At 36.7% G+C, this 27,451-nt stretch overlaps 4 protein-coding genes across 6 annotated transcripts; all 4 read right to left on the reverse strand.

Annotated features, from left to right (window-relative positions):
* Window positions 1-4,614: 4,614 nt before the first annotated feature.
* Window positions 4,615-5,460, reverse strand: LOC103942237 (glutaredoxin-C5-like). The gene has a single exon (XM_009352432.3). It carries the CDS (start codon window positions 5,203-5,205, stop codon window positions 4,825-4,827), a length of 381 nt encoding a protein of 126 aa, XP_009350707.1. The 5' UTR covers window positions 5,206-5,460; the 3' UTR covers window positions 4,615-4,824.
* Window positions 5,461-14,462: 9,002 nt separating this feature from the next.
* LOC103966556 (regulation of nuclear pre-mRNA domain-containing protein 1B-like) lies at window positions 14,463-20,031 on the reverse strand. 3 transcript variants are annotated; one of them, XM_048578797.1, is made up of 8 exons: window positions 19,722-20,031; window positions 17,894-18,066; window positions 17,207-17,454; window positions 16,847-16,966; window positions 16,584-16,734; window positions 16,345-16,484; window positions 16,210-16,245; window positions 14,463-15,643 (listed from the first exon to the last, which is right to left on the reverse strand). In XM_048578797.1, the coding sequence occupies exons 2-8, from the start codon at window positions 17,967-17,969 to the stop codon at window positions 14,864-14,866; spliced, it is 1,551 nt and encodes a 516-aa protein (XP_048434754.1). In that variant the 5' UTR covers window positions 17,970-18,066; window positions 19,722-20,031; the 3' UTR covers window positions 14,463-14,863. The 3 variants fall into 3 exon arrangements, with proteins under 3 accessions (XP_048434754.1, XP_009378004.2, XP_009378003.2); XM_009379729.3 differs by having other exon boundaries at window positions 17,894-17,992; window positions 19,722-20,030; XM_009379728.3 differs by having other exon boundaries at window positions 17,894-18,029; window positions 19,722-20,030.
* Window positions 20,032-20,369: 338 nt separating this feature from the next.
* Window positions 20,370-22,493, reverse strand: LOC103966555 (omega-hydroxypalmitate O-feruloyl transferase-like). The gene is made up of 3 exons (XM_009379727.3): window positions 22,308-22,493; window positions 21,604-22,074; window positions 20,370-21,523 (listed from the first exon to the last, which is right to left on the reverse strand). The coding sequence occupies exons 1-3, from the start codon at window positions 22,308-22,310 to the stop codon at window positions 20,663-20,665; spliced, it is 1,335 nt and encodes a 444-aa protein (XP_009378002.2). The 5' UTR covers window positions 22,311-22,493; the 3' UTR covers window positions 20,370-20,662.
* Window positions 22,494-23,184: 691 nt separating this feature from the next.
* Window positions 23,185-27,316, reverse strand: LOC103936112 (actin-related protein 2). The gene is made up of 15 exons (XM_009345946.3): window positions 27,093-27,316; window positions 26,800-26,910; window positions 26,501-26,635; window positions 26,341-26,412; window positions 26,139-26,217; window positions 25,776-25,825; window positions 25,497-25,600; window positions 25,321-25,389; window positions 25,155-25,218; window positions 24,791-24,859; window positions 24,501-24,584; window positions 24,345-24,403; window positions 24,017-24,083; window positions 23,680-23,763; window positions 23,185-23,547 (listed from the first exon to the last, which is right to left on the reverse strand). The coding sequence occupies exons 1-15, from the start codon at window positions 27,306-27,308 to the stop codon at window positions 23,467-23,469; spliced, it is 1,344 nt and encodes a 447-aa protein (XP_009344221.2). The 5' UTR covers window positions 27,309-27,316; the 3' UTR covers window positions 23,185-23,466.
* Window positions 27,317-27,451: the final 135 nt, after the last annotated feature.

The following is a 27,451-nucleotide window of genomic DNA, read 5'->3' on the forward strand; positions in this document are numbered from 1 at the left end:
AAAAAAAAAAAAGGCCCAACGGTCAGAAATTTGACCGTTGGCCACGTGGCGTAATGAGTGCTGTTGGATTTGATTATTTTTCAAATCCAACGGTCCCGATTAATTACAACATTAAAAATTATTAAAAATTAATTAAAAAATGTCAAAAATTTTTAAAAAAATATAGAAAAATTTTAAAAAATTAATTTTTTTTTCCTATAAATACCTAACCCTCATCTTCCACCTTACACCACATTTCAATATTTTCTACACTTTCTACATTTGAATATTTTGTACACTTTGAGAGAAAAAAATGACTTCGTGGAAGCTCAGTGAAGATGTTACGTTGTGTGAATGTTGGGTTCGCACTACTCATGACCCGATTATGGGTAATGAGATGGATAAGCGAGAAATGTGGAGTAAAATTACGAAATTGTTCAACGATGTACATGGAAAAGATGTACATGGAAAAGATGCCAGATCTAGTCAAGGTCTTCAAGGTCGTTGGAAAAAACTCAACGCATCCTTTACTTGTTGGAAAAACGCCCTCTCTCATGCTTCTGGTAATTTGCGTAGTGGGACAAGTTTAGCGGATGAGGTAACAATATTTTTATTTATTTATATGCATTCCACCCACATCAATATTTTAATTTATTTAATTTCTTATGTAATTTTTATGTAATATGCATTCCAAATACTTATGTAATTTTTATGTAATTTTTATATAATTTTTATGCATTCCACAATTCTTATGTAATTTTTATGTAATTTTTATAGACACTACAAGCACAAGCATTCTACAATGCAAAGAACCATAACAAATCATTCAACAAATGGGAATGTTGGCAAATTGTCAAAGATTGCCCTAGATACAAAATTGTGGCAACCGGTCCAGAAGTTGTCATGCACGGTATGGGTCTACACAGTTCGCCAGAAGCAGACACAGCCGAACAAGAAGCCAACACATTTGAAGACACGGAAGGGATGCCTGAACAAGTGCCAGAGACCCAACCGACTCGTCAGTCCCTCAGGCCTCAAGGTAAAAAGGCATCAAAGAAAAAAGGTAGTTCTTCCAAAAATGACTATACTAAATATATGGAGGAACTTACTCGTCAAGGTGAAATGAACATGGCATGGGAAAAGGCTAGAGATAAGGAAAAAGCTGCTGCTGTGGTAGCAATTATTGCAGCTACTGAGGCTCGTGATGCGGCGTCTGAGAGACAAAGAGAAATAGTTAATCGAGAGAACGAGATGATTAGAGAAGCACTTCATCAAAAGAATGAGATGCTTAGAGAAGAAAGGATGGCTCAAACAGATCGTGACACTATGAACAAGTCTCTAGTAGGACTGTCTCCGAATTCAAAATATTTTTGGACATCAGAAAAAAGAGATGTCGTGCGAAGGAGGCGTGCAAGAGATGCCGAAACAAGTCAAGGGGGTTCCAGCTACAGAAATCCTAGCAACCAAGATCCTAGCACCACATATCCTAACTCCACAGACTTTGTATAATTTCGCATTTATTTGTACTACTTTATTTAATTTCTTATGTAATTTCTTATTTATTTTTAGAACTTTATTTAATTTCTTATGTAATTTCTTATTTATTTTTAGAACTTTATTTAATTCCTTATGTAATTTCTTATTTACTTTTAGAACTTTATTTAATTTCTTATGTAATTTCTTCTTTACTTTTAGAACTTTATTTAATTTAAACTTAAAATTACATAACCTAACCATTTAAACTTAAAAAAAAAACCATTTAAACTTAAAACACCAAATAAAATTACATAAAACACCATTTAAACTTAAAACATCATTTAAATTTAAAATTACATAACCTCACCATTTAAACTTAAAACACCAAATAAAATTACATAACCTCACCATTTAAACTTAAAAAAAAAAGCAAACACACTAAATAAGATTACTTAAAAAACAATACACTTTATTCTTCAACCACAAGCCTTATTTTAATTATCTTCGCCTTCGTGCAATCTCCACTGATGGTCAATCAAGTCATTCTGGCGGGCTATGTGCCAGTATGGCTCTTGCAATGAAGTGTATCGTTGAACGATCAATTCATTGTAACGTCCATCCCGTTCCAACGGCTCGTGTTGCACGGGATCTTCGGTCCGGTCATGAGCATAGTAGATTTGTGTTCTTGAGTTGTTCATCGGATCCGGCTCGTATTCATCGACGGCATCATAATCATACTCGTCTTCAACAATCATGTTGTGGAGAATAATACACGTCATCATGATGGATCGAAGAGCCTCGACATCAAACATTCTAGCTGTACCCCTGACAATGGCCCAACGAGCTTGCAGGATACCAAAACAACGCTCGACATCCTTCCTACACCCTTCTTGACACTTAGCGAAGTGTTTATCTTTTTCACTCTGCGGGTGTGGCACTGTTTTGACAAATGTTGACCACCTTGGGTAAATACCATCTGCAAGGTAGTATGGTCCCTCGTATTTAGTACCATTAACCCAATATGTGCATCTCGGCCCACGCCCTTGTAGCAGTTTGTCAAACACTGGAGATTGGGCAAGGACATTTAGGTCATTCTGAGCTCCTGGAACACCAAAAAAAGCATGCCAAATCCATGTATCAAAAGAAGCCACCGCTTCCAAAATGATGCTTTTGGCTCCTTTTCTGTCGCCATAAGCTCCTTGCCACGCACTTGGACAGTTTTTCCATGTCCAGTGCATGCAGTCGATGCTTCCAATCATGCCAGGGAAGCCTCGCATCTCACCCTTCCTCAGAAGCCTTCGCATGTCCTTTGGTGTGGGTTGCCGAAGGTACTCATTGGTGTAGAGGGCTTCAATTGCAGAGCAAAACCGCATCAGGGACTCCAGAACTGTTGTTTTTCCCATCCTTGCGATCTCATCCACTTGATCTGCAGATGCTCCATATGCAAGCATTCGCAAGGCAGCCGTAATTTTTTGCTTAGGAAGAAGACCTAGCACATGAAAAACATCCTCTTTTTGCACAAAATATGGATCATGGTTGCAAACATCACTCATGATTTTAGCGAACAAACTTCGTTGCATTCTAAAACGACGTCTAAAAACATGATCAGGGTAAACGCTGTTGGGAATAAAATAATCTTCCAAGAGATCTTTACCTCGTCTTTCCCTTCTTCTATCGATGTTTGCCGCACGTCCGGGTTTGGCTATCTGACCCATAGCTTGCATGATACGGCGGGAATGTGAGGCCCTCCGCCTTCTATGGTGATCATCCTCATCCTCCTCCATTGCGAAGACCTCATCTCCACCTCCATCTTGGTCAAGATTGACCAATTCTTCCTGTTGTGCCAACAACCTTTTCTGCTGCTCTTGCAACTGTTTATACGCTCTCCTTGAAGAAGACATTGTAAGAACTCAAGATTTGAAAACGATAAAGAAGAATTCTGAGCTAAAAAAAAGGATTGAGTTTAGTGTGAGGATGGATGTAGGGATGTAGGGTTTATATGGACAAACAAGAAGAAGATGAGGTTCTGGACAATGCCACGTGGCACTACGTGATTGGTTGAAAATCTTAGCGGAAATCTATTCAAAAAATAGTACGTTCGGATAATGACACGTGGTGTGACGAGATTGGTTAAAAATCTTATCGAAATCTTGCCTAAATAATTGTAAACAGGAAGTGACACGTGGGTTGTCGGGATTGGTTGAAAATCTTAGCGGAAATCTATTCAAAAAATAGTACGTTCGGATAATGACACGTGGCGTGACGAGATTGGTTAAAAATCCTATCCGAAATTAAAACTATTTTTTTTTTTTATTTTATAAAAAAATTATTTAATATTTTAAATGGACTGGGTGCCAGCGCATTTTGTAGGGGTGGAGATCGTTTGTGCCAGCGCATTTTTAGACTAGGTGCTAGCACATTTTTTTTTGGGGTGGAGATGCTTTGGCCTATTACTGTTCATTGAGTCTGTTACTGTTCAATTAAGTGGATAAATGGGCTGGATGCTGGCGCAAAGTGGATAGGGGTGGAGTTGCTCTAACGGAAAAAGACTTGAGCCTACCATCCATCCGTCATCACCGCTGAAAAGTTTTCCGATCCAATGAGTTGGCCAGTCAAAGCTTGATCATGGACAGTCAACGTCTGGTGACTGCCACAGTGGAGTTAGGTCCCCCAACTTCGCAACCCACAGCAAGAATAACCAAGTGGACTAAACTTGCAACTTTTCCGGCGCAAAACCTCCGAGATATGTCGAAATGGCCCAGTGCTCGGCCATTAATCCGTGGTTTCTATAGGTCCCACACTTAAAACACAATATCCAAAAGCCTGCCTTTTGTTTGCTGGCCTTTCTCTTCTACCTAATCTTAATATTCTTTGACAATTTACATGTATGGGTATGGCAAATAAATACATCGAACTAAGCCTAAAAATGTAATAATATGGTTAATTAGCTCTGCAAAAATGCAAATAAATTCAGAGACAAATACAAGAGTTGTGGAGATTAAAGTAAGAAATTAACTCTTTTTTTTATTTTCATTTTTGTATGCAGAGGAGGGAGCAATTACATCTCTGAACGCCCCCAGTAAAAGCCTGAAGACAGTCTAACACATTCATATCATATGAACTAGAGAGCAAAACAAAACAATTAAAAAAAAAAAATTAAAGGAAACCCAGATGAGAAATTAAACTAGCTAATTAAGTGACATTAGTGATTAATTAGTGTCCAAAACGGAGGTGGACTCACAAAAGCCACTCCTCGTCCTCTGCCTGCCCGCCCTATGTAATTAAGTAATTAAGTAGTACTTCATACTTTTGTTTTCTCTTCTTTCTTACAACAAAAACTATTTGAAGACAGAAGAGGTCGAACGAATCTCAGAGCCAGAGAGCCCCGGCCTCTTTAAGAAGAGGGACAAGAGTGCCGTTGATATGAGAGGCCATGACTCTGTCCATTGCGCCAACGAGCTTGCCACCGATGAAGACGACGGGGACGGCGGAGGAGGTCCCCAGCAACCTCGTCAACGCCTTCTCCAAGTCCTTGCCTCTGGGGTCCTCGTCCAGCTCGTACACAGTCGGATTGACGCCCATGCCGCAGAAGAGGCGCTTAATGGCGTGGCACATGCAGCAGCTGCTTATGCTGAATATCACCACCGCGCTCTCCGACGCCATCCGCTCTATGCGCTCCATCGGGTCCCCCATGCCCATGGTGGTTCTTGTGGGCATGTAGGAGCCCCATGACTCGGTCTGGTAGTGCATTGTGCTAGCTTAAGTTAAATGTTAAGTTGGGGCTTTTGTTGAAGTGAAGTGTAACTGGCTAGAAAAGCGGTTTATTTGTTAAGTACTTGAGAGTTCAGGTGAGAAGTAATATGAGAATGTGGTGAAATTTTGGTGAGGCACGGAGGAGAAGAGAGAGTCTGTACTTATAGGCTATTGGTTCAACTTTCATTTATTTAGGGTTTGTGTTGTTCTTTTCCGTTATATTTTATTTATTTAATGGGTATTCTTGGAATAAAAATAAAAAGTAGTGTGTCTATATATTGTAGTGGTCACTGGTCAGCGCATGCAAGAGAGAATAAGAGAAGAGGGGGAGATCTTTTCTTTAGAGACCAAATTTTTAATTAAAATTTGTAAATTAAATGATGTGGTTGTTGATAATTAATTTATTATTTAAATGTTGATTAATATGTTTATTTTTTATTGATAACATATTATTTGGTTTGTAAATTTAATATAAAATTTTGATCCCATTATCTTATTCTTTTATAGATCATATGATATAGAGATTGTTGGTTGAACAATTGATTAAAAAAATGAATCCAACCATCACATCGCATCATATAATTACAAAATAAATCTAAAAAAATAATTTCTCTAACATCACCCTATCAGTAAATAAAACATATGAGAATTTCTTGTTTTTTTGGTAAACACATATGAGATTTTCTACCCATTAATAATTTAATGGAATTATGGAGACTCATACTATAGAGAGGAGAGGAGACATGAAGGTCAGGCTTCATCAGAAGAGAGTTGGGTGACAAACGGCTGTGTCCGTCCCTGTTGTCGCCCCTATCTACACCATCCGACTAGTTATCAAATTTATAAAACCTACAAAAAAAAGGGAAGAACGTGCCTATCACAAACCTTTGTTCCTTCTCTTGACGTAACCCTTCATGAGCATTTTACTTTAACTACATCCCTAAACACCCTTATAATGTTTATCTCTATTAATTAATGAAACTCTTTTTATCAATCAAAATAGGGTAAAAAAACTACTTAGTCTTTTATCGCACAAAAAAAATGATGGGCAATAATATAATTTCACAGGTCCAAATTTTACTTTATTTTATTTTATTGAAACCTCACATACAAGTGATGTTAAAATACCTTCAATTTTATTAAAAAAATTAAAAAAAAACCTCCCACTCCCTCCATGCTCTTTCTTTCTCTCTCCCTTTCTCCTTCTCATTTTCTAAAAAAATGTGTTCATACACACAAAACGTGTAGGCAAATGCTCGTTTTAATTAAGAAAACAAAATTCTATTGATCCGTTTGGACAATGTACCGTTGGATAAGATGGAATTTGTACACTCAGGCAGATCTAATTTATTATTAGGAGAAATTAGGTTTTCATTCCTCTTTTTTCAACTTTATTGATTGAAACCTTGTTCCTTTATTTTTTATTTATTTTTATTTATTTTTATCAAGGTTCCTTTGTTTTAATAAATATCATTAATTATTTCAATAATATAATATTTTACATGTTTAATTAAATTTTATTGCTAAACATATTCGTTTAGTGTTAAAAACGTTAGATTTGATATATTTATATTTATGGCTAAATTTTGTATCATATATTTTTATTTTTAGTTTGTACCCATTTTAGTTTGCAATCCTTTTTTTAAATTGTAACAATTTTCTTTTCGGTTTTAGTTTGTACCCATGTATTAATTTCTTTTTGTGTCCATATTTTCCAAACTGGTATTTGTACTCATATTTTTTAACCTGTTATTTGTCCCCCATAATTTATTACTAATGTACCCATTTGTCTTTAAAAATGTACCACTTTGTTATATGTAAAATGTACCCATTGTTCACCCTTATTATTATGTATACATATGGGATGCTTAATTAGGATTAGATGAATATTGTCAACATCCATAATGTATTACTGTATATGATGGATTTGGACAGTTTCTTTTATCCTTCTGATCGAAAACAAACAATTCCATAATATACATATTATCTTGTTGTTTCTATATTGCACATGGGGGGATGGGGATTCATAATTCATTACTTGTGATAATTTATATTATATTTTATGTGTTTATCCTCTGAGTTCATCTTTTTCACTTAATTAATAGATATGCGCCAATTAATCATTCTCTATAGTATTATCTTATTATCGTATTAATCATTTCGAATCTCCCACTTTGTACATTAGATAAATTTAACTTAAAATATCGTTTGTATCATACTAGCTATTATCCTATTTAATTTACATATTTCCTATAGGAAAACTCAAGTTGAAATCTGCGTTGGTTCAAGAAAGGGATAATATGATATTTGTGAACAGAGATTATTTTAATTTGAATTACATCAAGGTTGTATTGTACTAATGGAACATTAGAGAGAAAATCAAACTAAATGGCTGATTAATTAACGAGTATTGTACTAGTAATGTTGGATAGCTTTTTTGGCTTTGAATTACTTGTAATGAGTAAATGTACTGGAGGTGGGGGCACATGCATGCTTAGCTCCATGGCTCACAGCACGCATGCTTAGACATGTATGCAGCATGTCCAATGTGTGGCAGTAGCTTTTTCATTATATAGGGTTTCAAATAGCTTTTTCATTTCCTGAATCTTGCTGATCAATTTCCAGTACTGGTACTTCTAATTAATATTACAGATAACGGGGAGATACCAAACCAAACCAAACCCAGAGAGGGAGAGGAAGGGGGGGAGGAGGGAGAGATAAGTCCGTACAGGTTTAACAGGAAAAAGTAGGTTTCTGCTTTTAGTTTTTGGGGTCGCTGGCTCTGCGTGCACAGGCACAGAGACAAGCAATTAAGGTTATGTCTTGGGCGAGAAGGATATGCATCACCTAATAAAAGTCTCAGCTCGAGCTGGAAGAAGAAAAAGAAAATTAATGATACTATTCGATTTTGCTTCGTCACTTGTCAGCCACTTTTATTTAATTTTCACTCCATTCCCTTTCAGTCTTCCCTCCCGCATATGCCCTACCTACGTCTATATATACATGCATGCATCCTGTATATACGCACTTATATATACATGCAGCCCGTGAATATGCTTTTTGACGAACTGTACGCAGGGATGCTTGGTATTGTGACGAGTGTAAGACAACTTTAGATTCAGTACGTAGAATAAATTTACGGTTGGCGAGATGAGGTTCAGATCCTGGACTTATTTTTTATGAAGGAGCCTGGACTGTAAAACACTGGATACATATCTACACACACAAACACGCACATAGGTATGTGTGGTACACATTTTCTTTGTGTCAAGGGGCTTAAAGGATTGAAATGCCACAACAGGCATGCATGTCCCTCCACTCAACATACGTACTATATATCTATGACTATATGGTCAAAGGGTAATGCTAAGGAGATTAAAGGAGACTAAATTTGCAAACTATAATGTCTCACCAATAGAAATGAACATATTTATCAATGTTTAAGTAACAAATCAATCATTAACTTCCATATCCTTTAGTTTCCAAAATTTAGTCTCCTAACATTACTCATGTTCAAAACTCAAAAGGAATCCAACGGTTTGAACTTTGAACAAACAGAATAATCAAAGATCTCGTCAAAAAATTCTCCTATGTTCCAGTTTATAATATGACTGTTAAATGAACATCAAAAGATCATTATCGTACGTATACTATATATTAGTGCATACTAAAAACACCCTTCAGCGTATAAAGAATCATGGCCGTGGGATGATAGTGTACAATTCATCGGACGGGCGGGGTGGACGGTAGAGGAGTGTACTTTGACTCTCGGGAATCTACTTATTTTTTAATTGGGAAGGAGTGAAAACCAATAAAGAAAGAAAAAGCAATTTAACCTATTAATTTCAATCGTACAAAAGTTAATGTTTTTGGTATATACAAAAGCTGTATTGTTGTGTAGCATTTGGCAGGAATGAATTTAAGGGTCGCGTGATGAAATCCTCAGCTTTTTTGGATTTTGTCGCAATGTTTATCTTCTTCTCTGCTATCAGCTAGCAGCTGATTCATTATTCAGATTCGAACTAGCTATATATATATATATATTCAGCTTACCATTTGGAGAGGAACATGCAGAGAAAAAACAAGGCGCGCGGGAGTGTCCAGAAATATCCCAAAAGACGAATGAGCATTTATAAGAGTCTTGTCTGGAGCTAGACAAGCTGAGACACGTATATTAATGGAAAGTCTTCTTTATATATATGATTCTGGAGCACTCGTGAACATAAATGTATAACTTTCTCTAAACTTTGGACCTATATATACAAAACTAGACAAATTTGATAATCCTTTCGGTAATTGTACTAGGTTGGATGTTTTGTAGATGTAATTTTACGGAGTTCAATCTACTGCATTTCGAATTTAAACTATTTTCCTCCGTTTATTAGCTTAAAATAGTAATATCGCTTGTAATAATAATAATTACATTTTGTTTGGACATAGAAGACAAAAAGAATACAAGGTGTACCATGAAGAAAACGAACATATATGCATGCTACTTGGACTACACTATGATCTTCTTTTTAACTGAAGTGAGATTCAAAGAAATAAGTCTCGACTTCATTAAAAATAACCTTAAAAACGATCAACAAGTATAGTTCAAATACTCTTGTTCAAGGATGTTGACGCTATATTGTGAATATGCTCACTAAAATGTGTAAAATGACAAATAAATTTCATGTCTGTAACAGCTTTGATTATTGCATTGCAGTTGGATCGGTCTTGATACACCATAAGGCCATCTCCAACCGAGGGCTGGCCAGAGGGCTCGTTTTAGCCCTCTGGCCCTCCAAGATTCTCCAAGATATTAATATTCTAATGAACAGTACATAGCCATATTTGCCTCCGTCTCCAACAGAGGGCCAGAAGGCTCGTTTTAGCCTTACCACAAAAAACCGTCTCCAACCGAGGGTCAAAGGGCCAAACATAATTTATTATTTAAAAACTACAACTTAAATTCAAATCCAACGGCTAAGTGACATGTTTTTTTTTTGTGTTGTATAATTTGTACGTTGGTTAATGTTATTTAATATTATTTCATATTGTTTAATGTTGGTTCATGTTACTTAATTTAATTTAATGTTGTACAATGGCTTAGGAAGTTATAGGAAAAAAATATAATTTAAAAAAAATATGAAACAAATTTTGTGAAATAGAAGTTATAGGATAAAAATAGAAATTAAAATAAAATAAAGCAATTTTGTGAAATAGAAGTTATAGGAAAAAATGGAATTAAAAAAAAAATGAAACAGATTTTGTAAAATAAAAGTTATAGGAAAAAAATAGAATTTAAAAAAAATATTAAAAATAGAAATTATAGGAAAAATTTTGTAAATAAAAAATAATAATAAAACTATATATATATAAAAAAAAATCAAATGCAACGGCTAGCTGACGTCAACTAGCTGTTGTATTTGAATTTTTTTCTTAAGCATTCATGTCGGTTATAACCGACAGGAATACATTTATATTAAATAATATAAACGTATTCATGTGGGTTATAACCGACATGAATACGTTTATATTAAATAATATAAACGTATATAAACTGAATTTTCTGGTCAGCCAGCCCTCCAGCCCTCTAGCCCTCTAGCCCTCTCCGATTTCGTGGGGCCCTCTCAGATTCCACAGCCATCTACCCTAGTCCTCGGTTGAAGATGATTTTCAGGTTATTTTCGGTCCTTTGAACCTTTCGGTTGGAGATGGCCTAAGTTTAGAGTTGTGCTTAAAACTTACAAGAGAGACACCTACGAAGCTCACACTTATTTTAAATTAATTAGTATACATACAAAGTAGCATGAAGAAGAAACTTTTTAGGGTAAATTAGGTCAGCATGCATTTGTTTGACCAAACATCCTCCCTGTTTGTCTCTCTCCAATGCACGATCTGAAACTAGAGAGATTTTTTAGTGTGGTCGGTGCACGAAATGGTACATCACGTGTCATTATAGAAATGATGGGATATGTGTGTTAAAAAGTTAATAATTTAAAAAATAAATTTTTTTTATCGTTTATGTAAAAATACATAATGTACTGTATTTCCATCATAATAAAAAATTTCTCGAAAAACTGGATGGTGACGACGATGTGGTTTGTTGTGCAGAGTCTGACGCAGGTCTCTGTCCTTTTAGCATGAGAAGGAAGGGAAGGCAAATGCTGGTTACTACTTTATCGGATACTGAATGCCAATGGTATAAATATTGCCCATAGCTCCTTGAGCCGTTAAAGTAAAACGACATGACGGCTTTTCGCAGCCTTTTGTTCCTCAACTTTGCTAACCGGCTGACGTTAGCCCACAGTTGACTGCTTTTTCCTTCTTTCTTTCTTCCCAACTTTTGCTGCCCTCCAGCCTCCTGTTTGTCGCTTTCACTTTCGACAACCATGCATGCTTTCTTTTCCATTTCCATTTCTTGCTCTCGTGCATCGTAATTATTATTATTTTTTTACTACTAATACGTTACTTAAGTTTATATTATATTATATGTGATTAATAACTAAGTTTGGGTACTTGCAAACACGTTTTTATGTAATTAAATATCACTTGCGGTCACTGGTCATGGACATCAGTTAGGTTTAGGGGCTTCAAGTATCAAGGCCGTGTTCCCGTTCCTTTTGGAATTTGAGTTCTATATCATCTCTGTATGTTTGTTACTGTCTTTGATCCAAATTATTATTTTTATTATATAAAAGTAGGCTTAAGAAGGAAAAAGTCTTAAAATACTGAGCATTAACATTTTTTATCTTGTAACGTTGTATGATAGTTTAAATAGCATATTTTTAAGGAAAATTAATGAAAAAAGTTTGAAAACTTTGAGTTTTAACGATAAAGACAAAATAAAGGGTAAAGTGAATAGTATCAAAATTGACTTTTTTAATGTAAAAATATGATTTTTCGTTAAAGTAAATAGTATTAAGAGTTTTTCATTAAAGTTCCTTATTTTCTAAACCACTTTTCAAAAAAATTAAGTCCAAAATTATTTTATCATCTTACTATTATCACATAAATAGATTTTTTTTTCATTTAAAAACAATGTTAGTAGAGTTGTCAATAAACGATTTTTATATAGTTATTTTTAGATTGTAATTTTAAAATAAACAGTTCTTATTAATTAGTATGGAGTGATCTAATAGTTTTGAATTAATTTCAGGTTCGTATTTCACACGGAACATTATGGGTTAGCACTGGTAAATCACAAAATGGTGGTCAAGAGTAAGCTGAAATATCTCTGTGAGTCTTTCTAGCCTAACAAAAAAATAAAAATAAAAACTACCGTGACGAAACCACCCGCTAATTCTTTTTATTTTAAAGAAAACAAAACGTTAAAGTCAAAAGGTAAGTGAAAATTTCAAATAAGAAGCTTGCAAGATCCCCTTTAATATTTGCAATCGGAATTAAACTGAAGTGTGGGGAGAGTGTGTATCGGTATTGGGATCTGTCGGTGCTATCGTGTCACCTCGTGGTTCCAACCCCAACAGTAGTAGGGCAAGTACTCAAACTCAACTGGTGACACACACGGCAATGTCTGTCTTCATCTCTTCTGTCTTGGTTCCTGATTGGCTTCCTCAATTACTTATTCCTCACTTTATTTGGGTGGACCTTGCACACTAAAGTTCGATGGTCCCAAATCACGAGTTACCAAAATAATTAAGAAAAAAAACTGAGAGAAAGTAAATAAATTAATCTTTGTTTGGTGTCTTAACAATTTTCAAACAAACATATATACATATACATTAGAGCCTTGTTGCAGGTGATTTAGTTAATTAATCGACAAGAGGGTTAGTTTACACTAACCGTCTGGTGGTTTTTCAAGATTTGGCACCAGCATTAACAAATTGTTTGTCGTTTGTTTGTGTCGTTTCTCTTGACCATATGCTGCCTGTGGGGAATGGGGAGAGGGTTGGGGGACAAAGTTGGGAACCATGTTATCTCTATATTATAAAGCAAGACCCTTGGGGTCACAAGGCTTAAAAAAAAAGGAACAAAAAATGCCTTCTGTAGATTCAGTATATGCCATAGTTATATTGTGCTTCCGGGGCAGGGTAAGGGGAAGACAGTTACTATCCATGTTGAATATTAATTCTCTTAATGTAACTCTACCCTTCAATCTCAAAAAAAGTAAAATGTGACTAATGTCATGCCAACGTTAGTCTAACTTCAAATTGATAGAGCAGCTAGGGCAAGAATTGTGTGGGGTAAGTCGGGCAGGATACGTCCCACTAATTGCCATTGCCATGACAATTTGGTACCGCCGGAGGGTTTTTTTTTTGGAGTTTATGGGCAACTCTTGCTCCCTGCTACGGTAATTTTGGTAAGGGGGGAGTTGCAGTAATTAATGTCATGGTTCTTATATATATATCGATCTCATCTATAAAACAAGTTCTCTGCTTTTTGCCTCATAGTTTGATAATGCTGCTGTAGTTATATCTTAAACAAATAATATATTATCATGTGAAGAAACTTAAAATCCGAAACGATACGTGATTTTGAAATGACTGGAGGTTTCGGTCAAACATGAAGCTATCATGTGATATGAGACAGTGGTAGATAATGGTCTGCATCGGTTTCCACTACTCGCTTCTTCTTTTTTTCACTTTATATTTCATGTTTTTAAGCCATGAGAAAGAGAGAGAGAGAGAGAGAGAGAGAGAGAGAGCAGCGTGGACGTCGAAACAGCAAACATGCATGTTTTGTTTTGTAAAAAGGCCGCGGTCACGTCATATAAACGTGATCTTTTCTTCACCACCGTCCTTGATTATTTGTATTACTTGTTATTAATTGTATATTCCATTTGTAAGGTTCAGTGTTTTTGTTTCCCACGTGTAAACATAACACATGCCTCTTTTTCTCTCAGCTTTAATCAGTTTTTAAGTATTTTCATCACTTAGAGTTGTTCGTTAATGGGAGTCCATCGTAAACTGAATAAAAAGTAAGTGTAATACTAATATATTGAAACTATATCGAAGTCATACTCTATACTTCTATAGTTGCTTAGAAAAATGTAATGTAATACCATTATAGTCTAATATATTAAACGCATGTGTGATATATTAAACTCAGAAGTGTGACATCAATATATTAAACTAACACTAATGCAGTAGTAGTATTATAGATATTAAACTCAAGTTACCTGATTCTTATATACAGTATCGCACTCAATCAAAATACTATGGTGAGAACATATAATTTTGGTTTTTGCTAGGTGAAGTCTTTACCCTAATAATTCAGGTGCTTAAGGTATGCTAACAATAACAACGATATTAACACTTAATTGAATACAATTACGTAACCAAACAGATTATCAGTGGGATCAAATGTCACAGGAAACTACAGACAGTTGTACAAGGAAAATCTATCTTTTGTCCAATCGGGTGTGTCTGAATTTTACCCTATAAAAAACACCAAAACATCCCACAACCGGCGGCAATAGCTGATACGCACAAGTTAACACTTCTAATGCTTTTTTGCTCCATTCAAGCAGAGAATGAAATTTTTAAATTTTAAGTAACCCCACGATTTGAGCAGCTGAAAATTTTAAAATTCCAAACATTTACTTTGTGCAGATTTAATTAGGCAGTTAAATAGAGGCACAAAAGCAAGAAAGTTCCTTCTGCAGGGAGAAACTACAGCACAACCTTCTCCCCTCTTGAAACTGAGATTTTTATTGCCTCAAAATCGGCATCATTGGCATCGGTGATTGCTGGTTGTAGAGTTTACCATCTGAACCTTGAAAACTCTGATAAGAATTGGCCGGCGTCATGAAGGGAGAAACGCCGTTTACTGGAGCTCCTGCTTGATAACTAGGCACTGGGGGTGGCTGTTGTTGGGCCACGTTGTAGGTGTATTGTCCAGGAGACGGCACATATTGGGGCACTTGGTACTGTGGTTGAGGTGGTAATGGTGGAAGTGGTGGAGGAGAAGATGATGGGGGAGGTGGTGCCTCACTGGGAGTGTGTTGTTGGTTGGTGGTAGGGACATTGTGCGGGTGAGATTCAGAATGCGAGAATGGAGGAGATGCAGACGGGTTAGGGCTCCGGGGTAAATAGGACGACGATTGGTCATTCTCCAGCTTAAGCCTCTTTTCGGATGGATAATCACCAGAAGACTCGTTAATGGGATTGCTGATGACACCCTCTGATGCCAGAGAGGAGAGGACATAAGAGAGCATCTGGGCCGAGGATGTTGATGCAGTCAGCTTTGCTGCCACTGCAGCAGCTGCAGACTTGCGCGAATCTTCCTCCCCATGACTGGATTTTTCAGCAAAAGCAACCTGCTGTGTGTACATTACTGGAGATGATTGTTCTCTTCCTACCATAAAGCTGGAAGGTGCTACAGAGGTATGAGCTTCCTTTGAGCTCTGGACTGCAGTCTGTTGTGCATTGTCGCCATTCATTAACCGATGGCAGATATTAGTGGCCAGCTCTGACTGGGACTCTGCATCCTGGAAAACAATATATGCATCATGTACGTTTAGAATAGATTTTGTACAATTAGATTTTGTTATAAATGGCAACACAACCAGCAACCTTTACGTGATATATGTACATATACAATTAGCATATCTGTACAAGCGTTTCTTTACTACTTAATTCACAAAATCATAGATCATTTATTTCTATGTACAAATAAAAGTTAGCATCATTATTCAATTCAACATGAGTTTGGGTTGCGTAAAGTTGATCCAAAACCAATCATTGATAATGGACAGTATATGCAGGGAATTGCAATTTACCTGAAACTCACAAGGGTGGGAACTCAACCCAACCCCATGGAGTACCACATTGTATCAACATATGAGTCCTATAAGAAAGGGAACCAACTCATCCTCCTCCAAGAAGCAGAAGATTTATAATACTTTCAGAGGAGCCTTTTCTTAATATTTTTATATATGTAATTAAAGTTTGGGCATTCAGTTTAGTTTGACCGTGATGAATTAACCAACATTCATACAGTAATGTTACACTTCCACAACAAAGGTAGATGATATGATAGATATACACAGCATACCTGAAGTTGGTTTCGGACTCGATCCAGCTTGTACTCCTGATAAGAAAACCATGTTAGTTCGCGTAAAATCGTAGTCTTGTAAAACCGTGAATGAAAATTCTGATATTTTGCTCCTAGGATTGTCTACCAACCAACCTGCTCCTGAAGAGCCTCTCTTAGATGAGACACAAGATTAGCTCTTGATGATTCAACAGCTCTTAGTTGTTCAATACAATTCCTTAGTATAGCATTCTGACCCTGAACCTCCTCCACAAATGCAGACCCATGAAATTGCCCTAGTGAAGAAACATAATTTAGGGAAAAGTAAGTCACGAACATTACACATGTTAAAAGTTAAGAGAAAATTCTCAAGAATTTACACATGTTGGGGATACCTGAGTTGAAATCGGCACCAATTTCCTTATCAACCCTCTCTAGACAGCTAATAGCACTCCTGCATTTGCTCAATATAGTGTCCTCGTCCATCTGGCCATGATTAGTTTGGTAATCTGAAACTATTTTGTCCAATGCAGTTCCAGCAGGTTGCTGCTTTTTTTTTTTTTCAACAAAGAAAATAAAAGGAAACAAAATTAAGCCATCAAATTGCAAACTGAAACAAATGCTCCGCAATACAGGCATATCATCCGATTTGCATTACCAATCTGGCACCCGAATGCTTCCCATTTCTGTTACTATTTTCCGGGTGCTGTCCAACAAACTCTTGCTTCAGAATCTGGCCGTGTGAACCAAAAACTTTTCTATCATCCCATATATTAACCTACAAAGTAAACATATTGAACCACAACAATCAGCCACAAAAAAAAAAAAAAAAGGTACATGCACATGCATACATATAAAGAGTTGAGTCCTTCTATCCATCTTATAAACTAAAAAATTTTGGTTTTGCTCAAGGTTTCCTTTGGATTATTCTGTTCTCAATAGAAACCATCTCCATGACAACCAATTCCAATTTTTTTTCTTTTAAAAAAAGATATAGAAACAGGTTATGCAGTTGTACCAATCGTTGTGCTGCATTTCTTTCAAGTTCATCTCCACTTTTAATTACATCACGAAGAGCATCTGGAAGAACCTTCCAAAATTCACCAACAAATTCTGAACCTTTTCGCCTACTGTTTTGTAAAATATCATTTGCAAGATACAAGAAAGCCAATCTCTGGTCGTGTGGAGCACAACGAAATTGCCTAGCCCATGTTTCAACAACTTGTCTTGCTTTATTCATATGGAAAATGCACCAATGAGATAAAGCTAAATTGCATTAAGGATAACAGCCAAGTACTCTGATAACAAAGATAACAAACATTGACAACATGTGCAAAAATAATCAGATATGCCAAGGCTCAGATGCACAGCAAGTATCACTAGTTGTATTTGTAACTCAACACTTACGAGAAAAGTATAATATTGACTAGACAATAAACGAAACAGTGTTCATGGAATAGCAGGGGAAGGGATTCAAATTTGGCAGGGAAAATGCATTGGATATGTGGGTTTTGACAATGGATTTCAAAATTCAATTAAGTTTTCCAAAGAAATGAGTTATGAGACAAGAGGGTGGCTAAATTGTCCCACCAAAAGAAATCAGGCTTGGTATGTAAGTTAGAACAGCCAGAAAAATTGTCTACTGTTCCTCTATGAAAAAACTAAAAAGAACATTGATTTCAAGGCGATGTCAGCAAAAGGATACTCTCTATGCTTGCTTGCGAGCTATTGAGCTTGGCTAGCTTTTCCACTAAAATCTGCGGATTGAACGCACTTCCCATGATTCCAGCAAGAGTTGGTCCAACTAGTAAGCAAAATGGAGCCCTTAAAACTGAGAAAACCTTCAAGCAAATTGAGATAAATAGTAACAGATTCCACCTAGTAAGATACCCAGAGGCACGATTTATTGACCAAAGCAAAATTTCATGTAATCATAAGGAAGCATAACTTACAACATTACTATACAAAATGTTAAGGGTTTAGGGTCTAGAGAATACGATGATTTTTGAAAAAGCCTGAGGGAAACCTTGCAATTGCAAGTTGCAACTACAAAAGCAACAATCATGATCAAACTTAACCATGCACCATATATCAACTATTTATCCCTCTAGCATCACATTTGAGAAATAGCATATAATATCATACAAATTCCAGTACCCAAACCACAGTGGAAAGAATAATGCCTTCTCAAATTCACCTAAAAGGCTAAAACAAGAGCATGCAATGAGCCTATGGAAACTAGGAAAATTTGATATAAATGCTTTTAAATCTAGTCAGGGATAATAATCAAAAGATAGAAATTGAATTGACTCTGAATTTGGAGTTGGCTGTTAATCCTCTACAAAGCCCAGAAATATAATACCTATGTCCAGTGTGAGAAGACAATAAATACCAGACTTGTGTGCTAACCGGCAACAAGCACGTGTGTAATGATTCCGGAAGAGAGAATACAGTCAAAACTCGATTTAGATGGCTACCTCTAAAAAAGAAAGATAATCCACTATCCCAATCTAGAATTTGTAGGAGGTAATGATGGTCTCTTTGCCTATACACTTAAAACTGTTTGTGAAACTGATGAAAATGTAGGGGATAGATGATTTGATTAAACTTTCCAATGATACAAGTAGGCCATTAGTTATCCCTTGGGCCCGCTCATGGGCTACATAATCGTATTGCGTTTTTATCTTTGGGGTATAGGTTTAGAAGCAGATGTGCACAAATAAGAATAGCTCTAGAGATTTCTAGATGTGACCGCTTCTGCACAAATGTGATCCTAGATTCCCGAAATTGGTTTTGACGTTTTGTTTGCCTATTATGTACTCGTATTTCCTTTGACGATGATATATGGCCAGGTGCCAAACATGTATTGATTATGCAATGAAAGAACGACAAGTTTCCTTCATCGACTGATAAGTAAACTCTTCGTTGTCCATACCATAAAGGTGTTATCAAATAGACCGCACGCTACTCTACAGTTTGGTAATAACCCCTTGACTAAAAAGGTAGTAACAAACAAAGAACTCATCATGCTGAATCTAATTCTCGACACCAATCCACACAATCTGCAGTATCTTTCCTAATTTCGCCACACTTGATACTCGCGGTATCTACAAACCACCAAACATCAAATGTGTTTGTTTATAAAGTTTCCATCTTCAAAATCATTCAAATACTCAACATTATACACTCAATGAGTCAATGTCTAACCAAATTAAAATTAAACAATTAATTGAAACTACTAACCAGAACATACTAATTAAAAGCAACGATTAACAAAAGCAGCAATCAGCCAAAACCCAGAATTTATTTTCTAATATCTTCCATAATCTACATGTTATCCCTGACTTTCCTATCCAATTAAATCAGTTAATTCAAAGTCTTACTCCAAAATTCAGCAACGTAAAAAAAAAAAGGACTATTCAAATATTGTATGAGAGTAAAACTAGACAGCCCCAAAGTAGAATTAACAAATAGATAACAAAATTAACAAAAATAAACTAAAAACTGGAAGCCCTAGAGCTTGGAGTAGTCACCTCTTGTATTGATAGGAAATGTGGTGGCCTGAGAAAAATATTCAGCGGCGGGTACAAGTAGCAATCACAAGTTCGTCCATGGAGGATTGGGGGGTAAGCTTACCCAGCTGAATTCGGACTCGGAAAACTCCGAAAGACGGAATCTTTTTTGAGTTCAACGGCTTCTTCTTCTCCTTCTTCTCTGTCGGGTTTTCTTACCACCGTCGGGGATTTTTAAAGTTCCGAAACCACGCTACCCTTCCCTTCTTGTTGAGTTCTGTGTTAAGGGTTTTAGCCGGGATGCCAAGTGTACAAAAGATGTCCACCCACGACGTCGTACTGGTTCATACATATGTCATTCTCAATTTCTCACATGTGCGACAGTCCAAGGTTGTTTATTACATTCCATATAATTTTTTAACAGGGTTGTTTTATTTACATCGAACATATTATTAAATTCACGGTACATAATGAATATACTTTATATATTTTCTCGTAGCCTCACATCTCATACCTTACTCAACACTCTCTATGTACACACACCTTATATCAACCTGGTGCATTCTATATTCGCTTCAATGCAACAATTCCGTTATCTCTTTAGGTCTCGTGTTCGTTTCTTCCTTTCACTATTGTTGCTCATGTTAAACAAGAATTTGAAGAAAACCCTTGGACATTTATAGTTTATAAATCATCAACTAAGTCTCTAGACACGCACCAAAGCACGAGCCTGGAAATTAGTATTATTTTATTTTAATGTAAATGACATTTCTACACTTATTACAGCAAAAGATGATAAATGAACCATCAACAACTTAAAGCATCAGCAATCTCAGTGACTGTATGCATAAAGTTTTGCAGCAGTACACAAACAAATAATAAAAATATTACAAGTGACAACAATTTCGAAATACAAGAGCTTTAGTTCGAAAAAACAATTTCGCGCCGGTGTTGTTTGAACTCTAGACGTTCATCAGTTCTTGGAAGACATTCATGGCAGAAGCAGGAAGCCCCAGAAGCACGTTTATGTTCTTCTTTTCTGTCCCATTAGAAAGGAACAAGATCACTTCCTTCTCCGGCAATGCCACCGGACCTGATAGCACAGGCTCTCCCCAACCAAAATCAGTCGTGTAGAACGACAGCTTAGACCAAGTCGTGATCAAGAGTGTGGAGGCCAGCGAAGGCCTAGCTCGCGTCAGCTCGAAATAATCTATGGCAGATCTCATGTAACTGTCAGTGACCATCTTGATTGCATCTTGAACTAGTCCGACTGCATTTGACAGCGGCTTGTCCAGTAAGTCACCTGCCTGGCAGACGGAATTTGTCAGCACAATGCCATTGCCAAAGTACCCTTTTGGCAGCGGCGGCCTGAATTTACGCCTCCCGTCAACAGCAAACAGGAGCTTTATTTGTTGCTCAGGCAGCAGATTTAGCGCTCTGGTCCGAGCTTTCCACACGAATGCAGAGAGGGCTTCGAAAGTAGTGCAATTTTCAAGCGCCCCGTCTTCCCTGGCCTTCATTTTGAGTTTCTCAAGCTTCTCACTGTCGAAACTGAAGGATCTGTACTGCATTTTTTCCTCAAAAAGGTCATTGTTGGTGCAAGAAGTGCCGGTAATCTCTGAGAATTCCTGATGCGGGTACTCTATCCTTGGTGGGTTTCGCGCTTTGAGTATGCTTCTGTCTAAAAACGGAGGAACTGTCAATGGCAAACCTATGGCAATTTTACCCCACGAGTTCACGAATTCCATTGCACCGATGCCGTCAAACATACAATGATTCATGCACAGGCCAAGAGAAAATCCTCCACATTTGAATTTAGTCACCTAATAAAATCATCATTTATTTATGAATGCAAATTCAAGATACAATAAGTGAAATGTAATGAAGAGATTCAAGTACAAACCTGAACCACCAGAGGAGGCATCTCCAGTATGTTTTTCGCACCAGGAACATCATAAACCAGCCTCCCAAGAGTCTCGGGGTCCGGCTTTGTTATGTCACCAATCTGTTCTATCGCACAATCTGCTTCAGCCTCGACGAAAACAGCTCCTTCCCCCGTGCAATCCACAATGAGCTTTCCCTCCGCGCTAATTGCTAACCGCCCAGCAAGAGGGAAATAGTGGACAAGAACCTTCTTCAAGGCATCCTTGATCACTTCCCCTGCCTGGTCATTTTCCTTATCATCCGACTTGAAGCAGTAAATAGTACGAACAGTCACCGCAATGTTTTGATCGAGATTCGAGAGGAAGTACAAACCCTTCTCTGTTTCAACTGCAGGGGAAACCAGAGTTGGCTCTCCTTGCTTCACTCTCAGCTGGAACGCGTCACCATTGGTGGTGTTGTCCATCGCGACAGACTCTCCGAATTCAGCAACCTGAAAACACAATATCAAAAAATGCAGAGAAAGAGAAGAAGCAAGTTTGCAAAGAATTTAGGGCTCGTTTGGTACTGCTTCTGTAGGAAGCATTTCTGCTCATAAACGTTTGCTAGAAGTACTTTTATTAGAAACACTTCGAAATTTTTAGAGGAAACACTCTGTCAGAAGCACTTAGCCCTTCTCGAAGCAGTTCCAAACAAACCCTTAATATGAGTTATGAGAGAACAAACCATGTGAGCAAGCTGACGAATGGAAAGGAGAGTTCTGTAAAAAGATGAAAGGAATGCTCAAAACTCGAATGAAGAAACCAAAAATTGATGAGGGCAGAAAAGGGAATGGTTTTGGAGGTTTCAGGAGGACTGGAGGAGAAGGATAATTATAGAAAATTGGAATGGACCAACGTATCTTGTATTACTTGTTTAAGAAAGAGAAGATAATTGTGGAAAGGGACAGGTAGTTGTGCCTGAAACCTGAGTGATAATCCAAATCCTTCGATACGATACGACACTGTAGATGCTGTGTTTTTCACCTGGAATATATGAATGTAGGGCAGGCAGATGGGTGAGAGTAGGCCACTGATACCGAAACCTAACACGCCAGATAAGAGATCTAATGTCACAAAGAAGGGGTAGGGGCTTATTTGGTGGGGTTGGTATCCAAATTCCATAAACCTCTTCTGGTTGGTCTTTTCTCTTACTACAAGTTTTTAATTTTTGGGTCAATGGTCTCTTGTTACAAGTTATCACATAATAATGCCCTATCTTTGCTTCTCAGATCTCATTTTTGTAATTTTCTTTCCCTCCGGAGTCGTAATTCCCGTGATCATCGTGGTCGAAATGGCGAAAGTACAAATAAAAAACGCTCAAATCTTCGTCTGAATGTGTATTAGGTTGTTTTTTAACAAACAGAGTGACATGCTCTACCTTTCGAACTTAGAAGACCAAGTCCAAGAGCAGGAAAGGAGCAACGAGAAAGGATTCTGGGAAGGATGAATGATTAACCAACTGCGAGTTTTCTAATGGGTTTAGTTACGTCTTTAATATAAATTAGAAGAACCGATTTTCAGATGCCAAGTATCCGGCACGTTGCGGAAGTAGAATATAAAACTTGTCGCTGTCAAACAAATTGTATTGGAAACAGAGTTAGAAATACAAAAGAATCTCTACAATTTTACCAGCCATACTGAAACAACATCACACAAACTCTTTGCACTCGGTTCATAGGTAGCTTACACAACACTTATCAAAAGTCAACAAATTCCTATAGGTTACTCAGGATGGCCATCGATATTTCAATGTCTAGGCCTCGGATGGTTTTGCTTGTCGCTCTTCCATTCCAACAACTGATACTGAACACAGCTAAGCAGGTGGCAAACTGACCTCGAAAAAGTCACGCCTGACCACACTTGCTTAGACAAGCAACTCCTTCTTCTAGATAATCCTCCCTTGTGATCCAAAATTCAGGAGCATCCTGCAGTGTTAACCACCACATTGAAATTTTCTTAGATGGCTTGCAGTTAACCCATCTCCAATGTGGGGGATAACAATGACATCATATGGAAACTCGATCTAAAAGGTAGAGAGTACAAACAATGTAATTTACCTTCATAATTCCCGCAAGGACTGCACCACCTAGATACACCATGTGCTTTCTTCGTGGAGGATCTTCAATTCGCAATCGCAATTTCTGTTCACCACAAATTTTAGAGCGTGAGAAATAGAACGACTGAGCTCGGTTGATTATGCCAGATTCAACTTGATGATATTCTTTCAAATCAATAAATTTTTTATATCAATCGGGATATCCCGACCTAAACATAGTCAGTTTAGTACCACTTCAATACCAACATAACACACATGGTATGTTTCAACTGTTTCATATTTTTTCAAAGCTCGGTTTGTTCCCTTTCTTATCCATGAAAACAAAACTCTTATCTTACCTTGAGTCCATCTTTGTTACCCTTCAAAACAACATCAAGATAACGGTCCAGTATTTCCTTCTCCAAACTGAAGAAACACCACATTTAATATCAGAAATTCATCAATTTCAAACCAATCTTTAATAAGAAAACAAGATGGCCATAGGACGAAAAAAATCCAACTTTTAGGTAAAAAAGGTTTTTTTTTTTTTTTTTTTTTTGAGTACATCCATATTTTTACACTATGTCAAACAAGAAACTTGACATGCCATGTGAGATATAACTCGAAAAAACTACGTCAAACAAGAAACTTATAATCCAAGTGATGCAAAGAAGAGTAAGATATTACCGACTGGGTAATCCAGGATACATCGTGCTTCCTCCACTTAAAACAATATGCTGGTAGAGCTGCAACAAATGCAATAAAGTCATACAATCAATGACAGGAAGTCAAATGGATAAAGAACTAATCAATGCTAACTTGCAATCGGATTCATATAGGTACCATCATCCTGTTGTCAATATCCATTTCCTGAATACAGCGGAATACCATGTCAGCCATTCCATCACCTTCAACATCTATAAGTTCCTGTACAAGGAAAAAATTAATGATTATACAAAGATTTCAGCCTGTTATAAACTTTTTCTCCAAACCCAGAATCGTAGGTGCTAATATCACTATGAAGAGGTACAATTTAAGCAATTTAGATTGAAGACATTTGAGCAATTTTGTTCACTAGAGAAAAGTTTTAATAACCAACGTCAAGAAAAGAGCAAAGAAAACTGGAAAGTTACAGGAGTGAAAAGAGCCTCAGGAGCCTGGAACCTTTCGGTGCCAACTTTAATCACCCTTCCATCTGGCAGCTGAATAAACCATCACATATCAGAGTATTAGCATCAAAATATATATAACTCTTGATTAAAACTATTAACGATACAATAAAAGAGGGAACCAAAGAGAAAAATGACAGACAAAAAACGAAGAATCACCAAAATAAGAAAAAATTACTGGCATTAGAGCAAAGAAAGAGTGACATACAAAAAACATAAGCAAAAAAAAGATGAACTTATAATACAGCCACTCCTGACTATGTCTTTTCAGTCAATCCATACATAGAAGAATTGGATATCTAATGAGATGCTATGGAAACTAACTTACAGTGTAATTTTTTACAAGTATGGTGGTCTCAAGTCCCAACTGATACTCCCTTTTGTAATCATAACTGCACCAAATTTGATACTAAAATTCATGAAATTAATGTTTCAACAACATTCCGCACCAAAAACGAAAAGTTCCTTAACATAAGAATATAGGTTTTGTTTACCTAATATAGCAAAGCTTCTCCTTGATTTCCCTAACGGTCTCAAAATCAGCTGTCCTATTCATTGAATACCTTCACAAATAAAGATACAATCCTCAGTCAAATGAAAGTTTCACTTAACAGATGAAAGATAATGCAAACCATATTGATCTTGCTAACTATAAGCAAATGGTTCTCACCCCCTCCGTGAGAGCAAATCAACAAGATAGGATGTTATGTGTCGGCCAGCTACATTCATTCGCTTCGTAAGATGAGGAAATGAGTAGCCATCGACAACTGGAACCTACAAGGTTGAGCAAATTAATTAAAAATTGATATAGAGTTTGATTTCCTTTCAATTCCATTGCTGTGCAATATTTAACTAATCGCTAAAACATATAACTACAGAGTGACACACTATGCAAGCTGTTGGCAGTACTTCAAATACAAAACGTAGAAGTTGGTTTTGAGGAATTTACCACATGAGTAACACCATCACCAGAGTCAATAACTAATCCGGTTAGCAAGCCTGTAGAAAAACAAGGAAATAATGAAGCCCATGACCGAAAAAAGCAAAACTTTACCTAAGCATAAGTAGCAATGGTGGTTATAGTAATGAGATGACTGTTCCAACATATAATTCTGGCAAGTTAGATTAAATGCTTTCACTCTCCCCATCAATGTTTTCCAAGAATTTGAAAGTGCAATAGTCAAAAAGACTTACTTTTTTTTTTTTTTTTTTGTAGAAATAAGACGAAGAAAACCAAAAAGAGAGAAACAAAAGAAGTTGGGGGTAAAAACAACATCATAAGCATTTAACCTTTAATCATCTCTATAAGCACCTTGAGCATACAATGTTAAAACAGCTTGAATTTGAATGAAGACACCAGCAAAATTGTACTTCTCAAACATGGTCTCAACCTGAAATATCGAATCAAGACGAATCATGAAATACCAACAACGCCATAATTAACGATATATACTATGGTACAGGTATGGTTACCAAAAAAAATGACTACTTTAGAAAGAAATTGCAAAACAAACCATTTTTTCACGGTTCTTTGAAGGATTAAGAGGCGGGTCTGTGAGTAATATCTGACACTCAGTAGGATCTATCTGTTGACAGAAATTAGACAATATAATATTAGCAATCCGAATGAAACTATAATATCGAAATTGACAATCAAAGGCAGCAAGAGTTTACCTTTAGTTCACTGTAGAATGCATGGTCCCAGACATGGCCCATGTCATCCCAGTTTTGCACAATGCCATTGTTAACCGGGTAATTTATATCCAATTGATGCCGAAATTCGGCGCAAGCTTCTCCAACAATGACATCCTAAACGCATTTATAAAATTTAAGAAAAAAGGGCTCTCAGAGTCAGAACTCAGAACTAATCACTAAATCACAAGCTAATTAAGAAGATAATAAAATTCTTAACCTTGATTAAAGCTCGAACAGAAGATCAAATCTTGTAATGAAAAGATTATTAAAGTATCAACCTTGATTTCTTGTTCCATAAGTGATTCCTCATAGCGAAGCAGTGGCCTTCCAACTACGCAAGGGAACACAGAGGTGGGGAAGTTCTCTCCAGCAAATCCACATTTTACATACTGCAGATTAAATCAAACAAAATAAACAAAACCCACAAAATAAAGTATGATCCCAACACCCACAGATCCCAAACGGAGGTCAAAATTTGCCGGATCGTTGAAATCTTCCAACACAGATTAGAATATAAGTGCTTTTTCTGTATGTGTGAGGGAAAGCAGAAAAGCTAGCGAGAGGAGTTTACCCCGGTGCCATTGTCGCACACGACGACGTTTCGACTGTTCATGTTCAGCTGCTGCTGTTGAGAGTCTGCTGCTGTTTGTGCTGGTTTTTCGTCTACTGCATTTTCTTCAACCCGAAGTTCGTCCAACGGCAGGAGAGAGAGTGTGACGGGCTTTCTTCGTAGTTGCGAAGTTGGAAAAAAGCAGCCAAACAAAAACGAGGACGACGTCGTATCCATAATTTTTTGCAAGTGATGCGGTTTATTTTGGAACTAAACCAATTCTTTTCTATTACTTGAGGGAGGTTTATTTTTCTTTATTTATTAAAATATTTTTTTTTTCAAAAAACAATAGTATTAGTGTGTAAAATGGTTAGTTGTTG

Source organism: the organism of the source record quoted next, unplaced genomic scaffold, assembly GCF_019419815.1.
Source record: "Pyrus x bretschneideri cultivar Hongxiangsu unplaced genomic scaffold, Pyrus_bretschneideri_v1 Contig13, whole genome shotgun sequence".
NCBI lineage: Eukaryota > Viridiplantae > Streptophyta > Magnoliopsida > Rosales > Rosaceae > Pyrus > Pyrus x bretschneideri.